The sequence below is a fragment of the Urocampus carinirostris genome, chromosome 9 (assembly GCF_059441175.1).
Source record: "Urocampus carinirostris isolate Australia breed hairy pipefish chromosome 9, RoL_Ucar_1.0, whole genome shotgun sequence".
NCBI lineage: Eukaryota > Metazoa > Chordata > Actinopteri > Syngnathiformes > Syngnathidae > Urocampus > Urocampus carinirostris.
The window spans coordinates 32,238,916-32,255,242 of record NC_142357.1 but is presented as its reverse complement, the minus strand read 5'-3'; the positions used below and the strand labels follow the sequence as shown (position 1 = coordinate 32,255,242).

Below are 16,327 nucleotides of genomic sequence, written 5' to 3'. Positions count from 1 at the left end.
TACAATTTTTTTGCTTTATTTAGCAACCATGAATAAAAACACCACACTGTACAAGATAACGAAAGTATGAATACATTGATGAGTCCACAGACAGACATTTTACTAAAAGAATCCAATACAAACAGCATCTACCCATGACAAAAATAAAACCGGCATCTTTGGACTGATTTCATGAGGTTTTTGAGGGACAGATAGGAGGCAAAATGCGGCGCGAGTTTTCTCGGACCCAACGGTGATCGATGACGCTTTGTAGCGGCAGGCGATCGGTCGGGCAGTGGCGAAGAAGCTTCTTGATCAGATCTTGTGCGCCCTCGGAGACGATGCTTGGCATCTTGAGATCCACCTTCAAAATAACACAAGTGGTTTCAGAAACAAAGACGAGAGTAGTCTCAAATTCCGCTTGAAATTGCAAATAGAGACGGCGACGGGAATCCCTTGCTGCTAACACGCCCACACCCATTAAAGCCACAGACTCGGTCAAAAATAAGGAACCTCGAAAAACTATCTATCTATCTATCTATATTATTTTTGTTCCTATTGGATGACCTAAACCAAAAGCTGAACTGTCTCCACACCTATTTACCGACTCCAGTGTCCCCACTCCCGTGATGGACAACTTCAAAAGAAGTCCACACCAGTGAACACTGATACGCACTACCAATGTGCTCATGAACAACAATGTTTGTTTTGTTTCCAGGAAATGACCAGACTATAAATGTCCAAATCACCAAAATGTTGGCTTGTAAATCAAGATTATGGGTTTGTCGTTATGTGCTGTGTCATGATTCATGCTAGTGATTTGTTAATTGCATGTTTGAATTAATTGCCTATCAATCAGTTTGGAATCTAGTGATTATTTGGTTAAATCTTCATTTGTTCATTCATTCATTCATTCATTCGGAAAGTGGGAAATTATAACTTAAGGGGCTGTAGTAAATTCACAATCCCAAAGGTGAGAACAACCAGGAAAAGTATGTGTGTGTCTGTGTGTGGAGTCAAACTGTGGAACAATTTACAAGACGAGATCAAACAATGTCCAACTATTCACTTGTTCAAATTTGAATATAAAAAAACATTACTGGCGGAATACAGAGATGAAGAAAATGGGGTATGAGTGATACGAGAGATTGGGAATTGTGCGTCTAGAACTGTGGTTAACTTTGTTGTTATTGTTGCTATTGTTGTATCATAACTTATTATTGATATTATTACTATTGTTGTTATTATCATTCGTGTATTTAATAGGGAAGATGAAGGGGTAGGGAAAATAAGCATCTGCTTCTTACCACCCCTTTTCGAAGATATTAAGTAACTAATTATTTTGTTGTTGTGTTAATGTTTTTGTTCTGTTTTTAATGTTCGAAAAAAAGTTTTCAATTATTTTGTCATTCAAATCTTCAGTACCTTAGCTGGAACACACGCAGCATGTTCAAATGACACGCTTCAGACGGTCTCTGATGTCAAAACGGATTTGAAATGCACAGTGCAATGACCACACTCTTGTTGGATGGGATCCAGAGCGGGCGAGCAAGTCATGTATCTCTCTGCATATTTTTTAATTTACCACGAGTTTATCCAATATTGTCTAAATGCTTTTTTTATTGATTTTCCACATATAAACGACTCGTTCTTTGTTAGAATCAAACAACTTATCGAAATGAATGATCTGCAAAATTGATAACTTATAAGTAAACAAAAAATATGTATTGAGGATATTACCTTTGGAATTGACATATAGACTGATATTCTTGTGGTACACCTCTGGTGCCGAGTGCTGATTAATTCAGGAGCCATCAAACCTTATTTAAAAAATGGTTTTGCTGACTCAGCACTTTCGGCGACAAGTCAAGACATATTTATTTGTATAGCCCTTAATCACAATAAGTCTCAAAGGGCTGTAGAACTACTACTACACAATCCTCTGATCTAAAACCTACATGAGGGAAAGGAAAACCTCAAAAACCTCAGAATGAGGAAAATTAAACCTTGACAAGGAGCGGCACATCAGGTAATCCCCTTAATGAATGACCAGGCTGCAATAGATGTTAGAAGGGAATCAACAGATAATACATAGAAATCATCAACATCAAATCTAAAGTCAAGTCATTTTTATTTGTATAGCCCTTAATCACAAAGAGTCTCAAAGTGCTTCACAGGTTATTACACAGACTATTTTTTCAGACTATTATTACACCATCCCCTGATCTGGAACCAACATGAGGGCAAGGAAAAACTCAAAAAACTTCAACATGAAGAAAATGAAGAAACCTTGAGAAGAGACCGCACATGTGGCATCCCCCTTTCAGGATTACCAGACAGCAAAGGATGTTGCAATCACAAATAATACAGATATTGTCCAAGAAAAGTATAGGTTATTCATATGCTATAGAGTAGATGTGTGTTTTAAGCTTAGATTTAAACATTTCCACTGAGGTTCCAGAACGGATCTCAGGGGGAAGAGCATTCCACAGCAATGTAGGCAATAAGAGAAGGTCCCGACAGACATTCTACTCTCCCAGGCCAGAACAAGTTTGGCTGGATCACAATCTTTCACAGGCAATCAGGTCACTCTAGAATAAATGACCCAAAATGGTTTCGCGTCTCAACGCGAGTAATGCTCAAGAGGCCTACAGCCATTCTAGTTATTTTGTGTCTTTATCTGGGATACCGGGGGGGTTCGGAACAAATTCATATAGGTTACTATCACCCACTATACGCCAATTTAACTTTGAGATCCCCACCTCAGAACGGGTTAATGTCATATCCCGTGGGTTTAATGTAGCAATTGTTGCACAAAAATGTAACCATTACAAAAAACAACTCTTCAAGACCCACCTTCATAATTCTTTTGTACGTATCAGCATGAGCACCTGTCTCAAACGGTGGGTTCCCCACCAGGCACTCATAGCAAAGAATCCCGATGCACCAAAGGTCCACCTTCTCGCTGTGGGTGCGCCCTTCGATCATCTCGGGGGGAAGATAATCCAGCGTACCGCACATTGTTCGGCGCCTAAAATACAATCAACAAGGCACATGAAGTTAATTACTGTATTTCCCGGATGATAAGGTGCACCTAAATACCAAGAATGTGCCAGAAATTCCCAAGAGCACCTTATAATCCATGACCCCTTGCAGTTCGGGAAATTCAGTATATACAATTGAAAATGCAAAGAATACAATGAAATACTACCTTATTGGAAGAATTTATGGTAGTGTTGAAAGAATACTTCATAACGTTAGTTTATGTTCTACAAAACAAGTTTTCATTATTTTCTAATGTTTTTAAGCAACCTTAGCAGTGCTGTCCAGAATTTCATCTTTTGTTACTCTCTGCTGCCGGGGCAGCACGGCGGCGCAGGTCTTGGGAACCTCCTGTGTGGGTTCAAATCCAGCTACCGGACTTCCTGTGCGGAGTTTATATGTTCTCCCCGTACTTGCGTGGGTTTTCTCCGGGCACTCCGGTTTCCTCCCACATTCCAAAGACATGCATTTCAGGTGGATTGACCGGTCCAAATTGTCCCTAGGTGTGAATGAGCGAGCGAGTTGTCTGTCCCTATGTGCCCTGCAACTGCTGGCTGGCAACCAGTTCAGGGTGTTCCCTGCCCACTGCCGGATGATTACTGGAATGGGCTCCAGCAACCCCGTGACCCTACTGAGGATAAGCGGTGCAGCTAATGAGATGAGATGAGAGCGACTCTCTGCTGCCATCTCCTGACATGGTGGTGGAACCGGGGACAAGAGGAGATTTTAATAATATCAATGGCTCCGAAGAAGAGTGCATTGTCTATCAGTGGCAGAAGAAGCTGAATCAAAAATGACAATCTTCAGTAGACCCTGATATTTTCGTTTTACACATCCATCCATCCATTGTCTGTACCACTTATCCTTAGTAGGGTCGCGGGGGTGCTGGAGCCCATCCCTGCTAACTTTGGGCAGTGGGCAGGGGACACCCTGAACTGGTTGCCAGCCAGTTGCAGCGCGCACAGAGACAGATAACTCAGTCGCTCATCCACACCTAGGGACAATTTGGACTGGCCAACAAACCTAACATGCATGTTTTTGGAATGTGGAAGGAAACCGGAGTGCCCAGAGGAAACCCACGCAAGCACGGGGAGAACATGCAGACACCAAGCAGGAGGTTCGATCTCATGACCTCAGAACTGTGCCGCCCACACGCTAACCACTGCGCCGCCGTGCTGCCCACCGTTTCACACATGTTAATTGATATTTTTTGCGTGTTTTTCAAAGGTTCTTTGTTTAAATTGGGGATTGACCTATATGGATTATTAGAATCAAGAGGAGGCCGATAAAATATTTGGAGCAGATATTAATTTGTTGTAAAGCTTAAAAATTGGCGTAAGAATTTTTCATTAATGCAAAACAAAACTAAGACTATTTGTTATAAATTCAAATGAAACTTTAATACCGATATATATTTTAGAACCTTTTTCAACAAAACTAACATGACTGATATTTCACTTCAACAAAAACTAGCGATACAGGAAATACAATTAGACGTAGCAGGAACTTCTATAAAAAGGTAGATAAAAACTTGAAACTTTTTACAGTAAATTAGAATTTTGACAAACCTAACATGAATAATCTTTCACCTGAAACAAAGACTAACAATGCAGGGAATAAAATTTGTGGCACTGGCAATATATGAAAGGTACATGAAAACGAATAAAGCTCCTTGAAACTTTTTACAATAAATAAATTAAAAATGTCAAGACACCCAACATGGCTTAAATTAGCTTAAAACAAAAGGTGCATGGAAGAGCGGAGAGTAGGAGCAAGAGAATAACTCTGCTTTTGAAACAAAGTTCTTTATAAAAAAGCCAATACCGATATCAGTTACATTCCCAAATATCGGTGCAAATAATCGGTCAACTCCTAGTCTAAATTGGTTAAAATTGAATTGTATATTCCTTTATATTTTATAGTTTATTTATAAAACTGCATAGTAAATATTTCAAAAGTTATCTTTTACATTTTTTCAAGGATTCCGTTTTTTAAAAATCCGTTTAGTGTGTAAAAATCTAAAAAAAATGTTTCGTATTTCATTGAAGAAATTAACCAAAAATGTACCAACATATATTTTCTTTTTTCAGGTATCCCTTGTTTCACTTTAAAATTGATGTGTGTGTGAAAAAAAAAGTTTAATCTTGTAGTTCATACTGCATTTGTTGTTGCACTAAAGAGTAAATATTTTAACTTTACATTTTGTTGTGGGATTCTGTGTTTGACAATGAAGTTGCTTCGTATCAACAACTTGAAAATTTAAGTCATGGTAAAAGTTCACTGTAGATTGACAGACAATGCAAGTAATCCAGAGTGCCTTATAGTGCGGCAAATACGGGAATATGGGAAAATGAATATTTGAAAATGTTGTTCAAATGCAAGCCGACAGTTCTGCATACCTCAGTGAAGGCGCGTGTACCGACCAACCGAAATCAGCGATTTTCAACTCTCCGCGGTATCCGAGAAGAAGATTTTCGGGCTTGATGTCGCGATGGATCACTTTCTTGGCGTGGCAGTACATCAAAGCGTCGGAGATCTCTTCCATGTACTGTTAGAGAAGGCAGCAAAATCATATAGCTTATGTCACACGTCGAACTTTTGGACTAGTGTGTGACATCATACACTCCGCTCTGGCTAAACTACAACAAAGTACCCCAAGGGCATCCCGTTAATCTGTTAATAAACAACACAGGAGACTGCTGGACGTGTGAATTTCTCTCCGGGGATGAATAAACTATCTATCCATCTATCTATAAAAGTGAGTACACCCTTCGCATGTCTGTAGATTTCATAATGTTTACAACACTGAACAAACATCGTTTTGACATAATGAAAGGCAGCCTGTATAAAGCTTATTTAAGAGTGTAAATTTGTATTCAGCCTCAAAAAACCTCAAAATATAGTATTAGTAGCTCAACCCCTAGTAACCAAAGCGAGTGCACGAGTTAAACTATAATTACAGTAGATCAAGAGAAAATATGAGCATAATAGCCTCCGTTTTAATGAAGCAGGGATGTTCATTCAGCAAAATCAACCTTTACAAAAAAAACATTGATCCAACAATCACGCCCTAGTATGTGCCATTTTCTTACCGTTGCAGTGCGTTGGTCATCAAAGCGTCCGTATTTCTGTAGCTCCTTGTACATCTCACCGCGTGGCGCGTATTCCAGCACCAAAAACACTCTCGTGCGGTCATGAAAATAGTTGTAAAAGCAAAGGATGTTGGGATGCCTGGGAAAAATATATATATATATATATTATCTTATGAACACCTTTTAAAGTTTGTCCATGTCATAAATAATGAAAACTGTAGATCTCCTGGCTACGGCCTCCCTAGCTGAGTATATTTTCACATTATGATGTGGAATACCATGTTTTTTCGACTCTTGTAACGGCATTTTCCCCACCATTGTAATCCTGTGCATTCCTTTGAGACCTTTTTGTGATTAAGGGCTATACAAATAAATGTGATTTGACTTGACCATATGACATAAACAACAAATTATTTTGTGCACCCCAAAACAAAATTCAAATATTTAAACTGTACACTGTGAGCGAAATTGATATGCCTCATACGTCTCTAAGACGCTCTTATTGGTCAACGTCACATAAGATGCTGGTCTGCTATTGGTTTGTGTCTCCGCATCATTAAACTACCCATATGCTATTGGTTCAACTACCCCCCACAATGCTTCACGTCTTTCTTGGTTGACTTCATAATCTAGTATAAGAAACTTTATTGGTTTTGCTTTGGGCGATAGTACTTGCAGTGATGCCAAAGGGAGAAGCAAAAACATGATAAATGATCAGTTTAGTCAGCTTGTTGCAAAGGAGATGTCATAAGATGCCAGTTTGTTTATTATTTTTACTCTTATTCCTCACTGTTGTTAGTTTTATATTTTGACCATTATGTAATGTTTAAATTATTGGCCAATCATGTTGCTGTTCTTTCAATTCCACATGCGTTTTTTTTTTAATTTAAGACATTTCATTAAAAAAGGCTCAGGGGAAGACCTCTAAACAGATTTGGAATTTACCTTTTTTTTCTACAACCATCTCCTTACAAGTTAAACATTAATTGACCTTTTCTCTCCTTATTTTGAGTCTCTACTAAGCAATGAACTTAATCAATAACCATGGAAATGAAGCTTGTAGTGATTAAGAAATACAGAGAAAGCACATGCATCTGTACCAATCAACATTTGCGAAAATTATTAAGAATAAGGAGGCGATGAAAGAAATCTTCGAAGGGCATGATAATCCTCACAAGTGGAAATTTTCAAATCTGATGTTGGCGACCCCCACCTACATCCACCAATTATTCCAATGTACAAACTGAAGTCAAAACACACAAAGCAAAAACCCTATTTCATTTTTCCATGTCATGTATATTTAGGATGTTTACTACATACGAGTAGGGCTGCAACTAACAATTATTTTAATAATCAATGAATCAGTCAATTATTTTTTTGATTAATTAATTAATCAGATTTTTTTTTTAAACACAAATTTTCTACTGTATTTAAATATTGACAGATAGAATAATAATGCAAAAAATATATATATTCCATAATATAAAACAATACGAAATCCAAGTGTTTGTCAAATAGCCTAACAAATATACACACAAATGTATGCTATACTATTGCAAATATCGAAGATACTTTTAATTAATTTGATTTTATGTTGCATCTCTATATGTAAGTACTTTAAACCTTCATGTTACTAATATTTAATTAAAAGTATAAGCAATATATAAACATTTTTAATGATTTTCCCAATTTCGTTGTCACAATATGTTAGCCCATTTGTAACAATGACAATAAAGGTATATTCTATTCTATTCTATTCTATTACCAATGGTGCAGAACATACTAGCTACCGTGAATACCAGACTACGGAGGGCACTTGAATAAAAGCTGCATGCTCAAATTTATGAATGAAAGTCAATTTTGCTTGGCTTAAACAAGCCTAAAAATGAACTCACTCACATCCATTGCTTACATTTTAGCCAAAAAGTAGCGGCTTGTAGCCCGGAATTTCTTCCAATTACTATAGGTTCCTATCCCCCGCCATAAAACCATTTCACCTTGCGAACCCCACCTTATAACAGATTATAGTCATATCCTGGTGATCTGCTGTACCGTATAATTGTTCTAGGGAGATGCCTGATAAATGTGATAAAATAAAAACTTGCGACCACACTGACTTACTTGAGGTGGGCTTGGATCTCGATCTCCCTCCTCAGTTGGTGCTCTACACCCTCTTTTTCCATCTGGGATTTGAACAAAACCTTCAGAGCTACCACGGCTTGCAGCTTCTTCACTCTGGCGAGGTAAACGTTACCAAACTTGCCCTTGCCCAAGGGTCGGCCGATGTCAAAGTCGTCAATGGTGATCGGCCTGAAGTCAACAAGAATTAAATAGAGTTGGGTTGTTTAAAATAAAAACCGCCATTGATAACTATGTGGTAAACATAAGGGGTTGGCAATACTGTGAATTAAGTGAGTTCGTTGAGAATTAGCAAAAAGCAGCACAAAAGTTTAAGGCACTAAAAACGTTTTATTTGTAATGAATAACTAAACGGTAAACTTCATCAATACATAAAAATGCCTCTTCAAACTGCTGCTGTCAGGAAATAAACTGCGGAGTCTCCGAGCCAGAACCAGCAGGCTCAATGACAGCTTCTTCTAACAGGCTGTCAGGACTCTCACCCCTCTGCCAAATCAATGCAAAACTGCTGTATTCAGATCCCAGATTATACTTTGCACATTTTTACAGGTATAAAATGGGTTAGGGCTTAAAAAGGTGAGATGGGTTTGGAAGAAATAGGGTATTGCTGTATAACGCGCACACTCAAGTTTTGTTTAAAAATTTGTGTCAAATTTTACTTGTACTCAGCTCAAACTAAGCAGTAAAAGTGACAAAGTGTAAAATGCACAACCACCATTTTTATTAAAAATTGGTATTAAATTTTGTGTGACTTTTTTCTTAGCTGTAATTAAAAATTGAAAGCTAGAAATGTTGTTGAATACATGCGGCCATTATTAAATTATTTTATTGCCAACTGTGAACACAGTGCCAACATTAAATTTACAACGTATTTATTTCATGTCCTTCAAAGTCCGATTTCTGCTTTTTGCGTTTAATCATATCTTTCGGGAGGACTGTTTTCTCAGTTCTCTAACATTCGTCTCTGGTACCCTGAATAAAAAAAGTGTTATAGTAAAATAAAATTGAATGCGTGTTACATGAAAATAAATACATTATTGCTGCCTGCACAACTACACTAATTTTAATTTAAACTCCCGATTAACTCTGGGAAATGTTACAATACTCCCTAACTCAAAAGATTTTGTCCTTGGACCTATAAAATTGATGTAGGTCACCCTTTCAGACTACAAAATGGAGACTTTCTCCTAGAATTTGGGTGTGGGAATATGTGAGGGATGTTCATGCCCGATGTTTTATATGTGCACTTTTTTGGTATTGTTATTTGCATCTTTTTTATTGCATGTTTGCACGCTGCGAGAGGAAGTAATTTCATCTGTGCAAGTAGGCTGAAAATAGCTGTCTATGGACAATAGTCGAGGGTCAAACCAAAAGTATAGCAAGAATGTTAATAAAATACAAGCACTGTGTAGCAATGTCAACAAGACAACTCACCACGTCCCATTGCTCAATACTTTGAAAATAAAGTCAATAGAAATAGAACGGTCTTTATTGTCATTGCAACAAACTTACAGTATCACCTTCAACACAAAGTGCATTTAGTTGCAGTAAGATGCATCAAGTCGTTTTAGAGCAGGGTGTCAAACTAGTTTTAGCTGGGGGCCACAAATGCTATAAAGAAATCTCACGGGGGCCGGACTAGTAAGTTTAAGAGAAAGAGAGAGGGAGAAAAAGACAGAGAAAGAGAGGGAGGGAAAGAGAGTGATAAACAGATAGGGAGAACAAGGGAGACAGAGTAACAGTGAGAGAAAAAGAGAGCAGAATAGAGATATGAATGGAGAAGGGGGAAATGATGACAGAGAAAAAGTGAAAAAAGAGAAGGATAAAAAGAATAAGAGAAGTGAAACAACAGAAAGAAAAAGAGTCAGCAGGAGAAAAAGAGACAAAGTGAGGTGAGGGAGAGAGAGGTCGAAAAAGTGAAAGAAAGAATTAAAGCGTAAATTAGAGAGAGAAAATAGAAAGAGAGCAAGACAGAAAAAGAAAGAGTGAGAGAGTGAGGGAGAAATAAAGAAAAGAGAAAAAGAGAAAGAGAGAGTGAACAGGAGAAAGAAAAAGAGGGAGAAATAAATAAAAAAAGAAGTGAGTCAGAGAGAAATCGAGAACTACTACCACAATTGTTTTGCAAGTGTTAACTGGCTTTGGTGACATCCGGTGGAAATATTTAAAACTACAGCTCATTTTCCTCTTGCGCTACTCTCACTGTTGTCTTGCTGGCCAGATTTGAACAATTGGTGGGCCTGATCTGGCCCGCGGGCCGCCTGTTTGACACCAGTGTTTTAGCGTAATGGGCATTTGAAATGGGGTCGACCGTCTTGGAAAACCCTGAAATACATAAGTGTCAAACTCATGGCGCAGGGGTTGAATGTGGCCTGCCACATCTTTATATGTGGCCGATGAGGGCATGATATGTCTAATAAATTAGTAAAGAGTACTTTTTCCCAAAATTACTTTTCCCACAATGCCCATCAGGTACGTTTTGTCAAAGTGTCAGCTAAGCTCCATTACACTGCAGTTTTTTCATGTCAACACCAATGTTTTTTTGTATTTATTTTCTAATTTATTGAATAACTAGTGACTTTATTTTGAAATGCAAATGTAATGCCTGTATTGAGTTTTTCTTTTACATTAAACGGTAATTACATTTATCATTGATACCAATGTTTTTTTAATATATATATATATATATATATATATATATATATTCATTTTATAATACATTATACATCTGTACCCACATTTTTCAAAGGTAGTGTCTAAATCTTGAAATTTTGCTCCTCTTTACTGCCATCTTCTGGCTTCAGGTCATGTTACTCAAGTACTAATAAACTTTTCTTTTTTCATCTTTTGGGGATTTGGACTGTATTTTGAAACAGGTATTTTCTCATTTTTAGGCTACACTAACAAAAAAAAAACACAGGGGATGGGCAAAAATAATAACTCACCACCCCTCCTCCCCAAGCTCCCCTTTCCTCCTTCTAATGTGTTGCAAGTCCTAAAACAGTGGTGCTAAAAGTAAGATAAAAGCAGAGCGGCGTGGGGGAGAAAGATTTATAAAGGTTCTTTGAATTTAATTGGGAATCGTTAACACAACATTCAATTAAATTTTGTTACACTTCTAATTGAGATTGAGCCCTTTGAGGACAGCCATTACACTCATGTGGCCCCCAGTGAAAATGAATGATACCCCTGCTTTATTAGAACCTCGTTAGAATTCATATCAACATTAAAAAAACATACATGTTTAACACAGATATCAGATTTTTTTTTTTTTTTTTAAACAAGATTACTGCTGACTTACTTTACAGCTGAATTAGAGGACGAACCACCAGAATCTGCTCTTACAGGTCCTAAATGTAAACGAATACGGTGAGTAATCATTAATTGTAAGCAGTTAGTTTTTTTAAGAAACTTGCATTACCTGGGATGATATTATTATCTGCAACAAGCCGAGGTTTCACCGGAACACGCTGTGGGCCCGCCATCAAGCTGGAGTTCTAGTCGAAGGTTAAAATGAAATTGATCAACTTTGTCATTTCAATGAGGTATTAATGGAACTGTGCTATTTTCTTGTAGTGAAACTATAAAAATGAATGTACCCATGACATGGTTATTCTGTATACCCCAAAAAAGTACACAAGTTTGAAAGAAAGAGGATATTTAATGATAAGATGGTCGAAATCCGGGTTATAGTACGGGTGGGACATGAAATATGGATTCACATATATTGTGATTTTATTTTTGGCGATTTTTACAATCAAGGTTTCTCCCTGGAATCGATTTGTGACGTCATAGCTGGCCGCTACTTGAAAATGCGGGGAAACAAACGCAAGTGGAAAATGGAAGAAAAAAGCGAGCAACGACGACTAAGGCCGGCGCCCATAAATTTGACTGGTGTGCATTGTTTGAACATCATGGTTTATTGAACAGAAGTGTATCATGCATCTTGTTTTTTAGGAAAGAAAATTAAATCACAATCATCATTTATATAAAATCGTCATACTCTAGAAGAGCAATTATCAAAAATTGTGACACAAATCAGTGCGGCACCGCGGATGAGTGGTGAGCGCGGCTGCAGCACAGTTCTGGGGTCATGGGATCGAATCCTCCTGTGTGGAGTTTGCACGTTCTCCCTGTGCTTGCTTGTTTTTTCTCCAAGCACTCCGGTTTCCTCCCACATTCCAAAAACATGCCTCTCAGGTTAATTGTCCAGTCCAAATTGTCCCTAGGTGTGAATAAGCAAATGAGTTGTCCGTCTCTGTGTGCCTGGCAACTAGTTTAGTGTGTCCCCTACCCGCTGCCCGAAGATAGCTGGGATGGGCTCCAGCACCCCCGTGACCCTACTTAGGATAAGCGGTGCAGATGATGGATGGGTGACACAAATCAGGCTTAGTATCATGATACAGTTAAATCATGACTAAAAGCATATCGTCCGACACCTAGGATACAGTATCCCCACCTTACGGGAGTAATACTTTTTTTCCTCCTCACTATATAACATCAACAAAATCTTTCAAATGGCCGAAATGTTGTGGTGTTATTGGTATGACGAGTTAGGTCTCCAAGATGCCGTCTGCTATTGGTCGACATCATCTGAATGGCTGATCTGCTTTTGGTTTGCGTCACTGCTTCATGAAGATGGGAATATGCTATTGGTTGATGTACCTCCCACAATGCTCCCCTTTATCTTTAGATCAAAATCTCGTGTGCTTTGAAATGACTTAGCGAGTCAGTAAAACAATGCTGTATTTTTTCTACTCTATTTGTCCGCTATAGGCCCAAGGCTAAAGTGATGCCAAGTGGAGAAAAAAACATGATAACCATGGAAACATAAAAAGACATATGACTCATTACTCTTGTTGAGGAATATAGCAGCAATCAGAGCCATCATTTTCGGCCCCGGTGCTGTGGAATGCTCTTTCCCCCGGAGGTTCGATCTCCAACCTCAGTGGAAATGTTTAAATCTAAGCTTAAAACACACTTCTATTCTATAGCGTATGAATAACATATATTTTATGTTGACAATATCTGTGTATTATTTGCCCTCATGTAGGTTTTAGATCAGGAGATGGTGTCATAATAGCCTGTGGTATGCAATAATCTGTGGTCTGTGCAGCCCTTTTAGACTCCTTGTGATTAAGGGCGTCACAAATAAACAAGAGGCAATTAATGCAAGGAAATCTTCCAAGGACATGACAATCATCGTAAGAGGAACTTTTAAAACGAGTTTCATTTTTGATCCACCAACTCCTCTTTATGCATCCAGCTGCTACTCCACTTGACCAGCTCGTCAAGCCACCCAAAAAGTATATAAAATGTCATTTTTCCTTTGAATGTGTATTAGTTTAAAATGTTATTTATTCCCAAGCTGATTACACATAATTAGCAATGAGAATATTTTATTTTGTTATTTTTATCTGGCGTAGCCAATTACCATAGATTGCTTTCTTCGCCGTATGGTAAATTCATTTTGCGATACCCGTTTTAGAGCGGATTCATATCAGTTCCGTACAATGTTAAGTGTGATTAGAATATTAAAAACCATAACAGTCTGTTTGTTTCATTTACAGCTGCAGATAACATTTCAGTTATCATTTTATGCATTTTTTAATAATATTTTTCATTTAAATCTTCGACAAATTAAAAAAACTGTGGGGTATCAGAGCCAGAACCGGTACTTTTTGACCTTGCTATTTGTTATTTGTATTGTACCTTGCGTTTTGCATGCTTAGACGCAGGGAAGATGAGGAATTTCATTTGTGATGTATGTTGTGCAGATAGTATAGTTGGAGTTATTGTACTTGCACTGAAAGAAGCCCCCCAATTTTGATTTAGGATCTAGTATTAGTATGTTTACATATCGCTGCCTGTTAATGCGGCGGTCCGGCTCATTTCTGAAGAGAGGGATGACGCTTCAAACTAAAAAAAAAAGGGTGGCCAAATGATGAAGGTGCTGAATCTGATTCAGATAAGGAAGCGGCAGTGGCTCAGGAGGTAGAGCGCTCGTCTTGGGATCAAGAGATCGCAGTTCGAATCCCGGCTCCTCCGTGTTACATGTCGAAGTGTCCTTGGGTAAGACACTGAACCCCCAATACCCCCAATATGCAGGTTAGCGCCTTACATGGCTGCACGGCCGCTATTGGGAAATGCGAAGCACACTGTAAAGCTCTTTGGGAAGTCTTAACTTGAAAAGCGCTTTATAAATGCAGATCATTTCATTTCATTCTCCTGCTACTGGTACACTTGGAAGCTAGTATTATCCATTTCATGTGGGGGAGCAAACTCCTACCCCCCCAAAAAATAAACAGAAAGAAGGATGGGCCCTGCCTGGCTGTACTTGCCCAAGACACACCACAGGAAGTGGGTCCCCAACGACCTTAGAAATGTAAGGATATAAAAATTATATCATTTATTCACATCTTACCAGTCGCTGGACTGAACTTGGCTCGTGATTTTCTTTATTCTGTTGAAAATAAATATGCAAAAATCATGTCGGTCAGAAGGCGTGAATTGGAAATCATAAAAAAATGACTTAGTATACGACACCATAATTATGTTTCAAATGCAAATGAATCAAAAACGCAAATGTCTTGCAGTCGTTATGAGCAGGATTATAATGTTTATTATAATGAATTCCCGATTTTAGGAACAATAGTAAATATCGCCTAGGCCGCAAACACCATAGGTAGGAGTTAACAACTGAACATAAAAATATGCAACAATTTGCACCTCTATTATGTAAATTCAGACATTTTTGATATTGTGTATATTAATAATGTATAAAGCGCCGAGGAGGTCATAACACGAGAAGCTAGCATTGGTTAAAATCAGGTGAAGGCTAAATGAAGTACGCGACATTTTAATGGATTTGTCTTGGTAACCTCCGCATTCATTTACAACCTAGAAACACATAAATAACAATTACCTGCATTTTGGTGAGGAATCCACAACTTTATAAAAATGATAAAACTCTTTCTTCGAATGAACACGGCCGCCAAGTTTTTCAAAATGCCAAGAAGAACGAACCTGGTTGGTTGGTGTGTTGCAGAACGAGGGCTCTCATTGGTCAGAAGGGTCAGGAAGAAAAAGCCAAGCAGAAGGTACAATTGGCTTATATCAACATTGCTCCGCCTTCAATGTACATTTAAAATTCCCGTGACAGTTGTGACACAATTCTGGTGAACTATTAATAATGAATTCTTTTAAGTCTTCATTAGGTGTGTATTTATGTTTGTATTTGTTTTGTAACGTTCCTAAAATCCGGAAAAAATATTAAAAAAAGAAACTGGGTCCAAAACTCCGCAAATGTACCTTTAAGTCAGGGCTATCAAATCTAAGGCTTGCGGGCTGGATAAGGACACCGCTGAGAGGAGCGCAAGAGAAAGACCAGCTGAGTTTTGAATATGTCTATTTGATGTTGCTAAACCATGGCACCACTCACAAAGACAAGGTAGCTGTTTTCTTTCTTGCGCTTTCTTTATTTCTCTCCCTCTCTCTCTTTTCTCTAATTCCTTCTTTATTCCCTACTTCCTTTCTCTCTCGCTTCTTCTCTTTTTTGCCACTCTTTTGCTCTCTCCTTCTCACTATATTCCTCTCTCTCTATTTCTTTGTCTCCCCCCTCTCTCTCTCGGTCACTTTCTTTCTCATTCTGTATTTCTCTTTCTCTCTTTCTTCATCTATTTTTTCACTCTCCTTATCAATCTTTATATCTCTTCTTCTTTCTCTTATTCTCTCTCCTCCCTCATGCTCGCTTTCTCCCTATTTCTCATTCTTTCTCACACTATCTTTCTCTCGGCCTTACTCTTTTTTGTCTCTTTGTCTCCCACTCTCATTTTTGGTCTCTGTGTTGCACCCTCTCTCTCTCTCTTTCTTTCTCTCTCTCTCTCTCTCTCTCTCTCTCTCTCTCTCTCTCTCTCTCTCTCTCTCTCTCTCTCTCAGTCACTTTCTTTCTCATTCTGTATTTCTCTTTCTCTCTTTCTTCATCTATTTTTTCACTCTCATTATCAATCTTTATTTCTCTTTCTTCTTTCTCTCATTCTCTCTCCTCCCTCATGCTCGTTTTCTCCCTATTTCTCATT

The 16,327-nt window shown here is 38.2% G+C and overlaps 1 protein-coding gene across 2 annotated transcripts; it reads right to left on the bottom strand.

Annotated features, from left to right (window-relative positions):
* aurkb (aurora kinase B) lies at window positions 1-15,385 on the bottom strand. Of its 2 annotated transcripts, none has more exons than XM_088344165.1 (9): window positions 15,276-15,385; window positions 14,674-14,712; window positions 11,671-11,746; window positions 11,551-11,599; window positions 8,235-8,423; window positions 6,114-6,252; window positions 5,421-5,569; window positions 2,836-3,010; window positions 1-343 (listed from the first exon to the last, which is right to left on the bottom strand). In XM_088344165.1, the coding sequence occupies exons 3-9, from the start codon at window positions 11,732-11,734 to the stop codon at window positions 170-172; spliced, it is 939 nt and encodes a 312-aa protein (XP_088200291.1). In that variant the 5' UTR covers window positions 11,735-11,746; window positions 14,674-14,712; window positions 15,276-15,385; the 3' UTR covers window positions 1-169. The 2 variants fall into 2 exon arrangements, with proteins under 2 accessions (XP_088200291.1, XP_088200290.1); XM_088344164.1 differs by having other exon boundaries at window positions 15,175-15,319.
* Window positions 15,386-16,327: the final 942 nt, after the last annotated feature.

What these genes read in the sequence shown, in the direction of transcription:
- aurkb (XM_088344164.1), bottom strand. An exon ending in TCCTCTAATTCAGCTGTAAA is followed by an intron (nt 8,424 to 11,550) that starts GTAAGTCAGCAG and finishes TGTTGACTTCAG; the next exon opens with GCCGATCACCATTGACGACT. An exon ending in GTACACGCGCCTTCACTGAG is followed by an intron (nt 3,011 to 5,420) that starts GTATGCAGAACT and finishes ATTGTATTTTAG; the next exon opens with GCGCCGAACAATGTGCGGTA.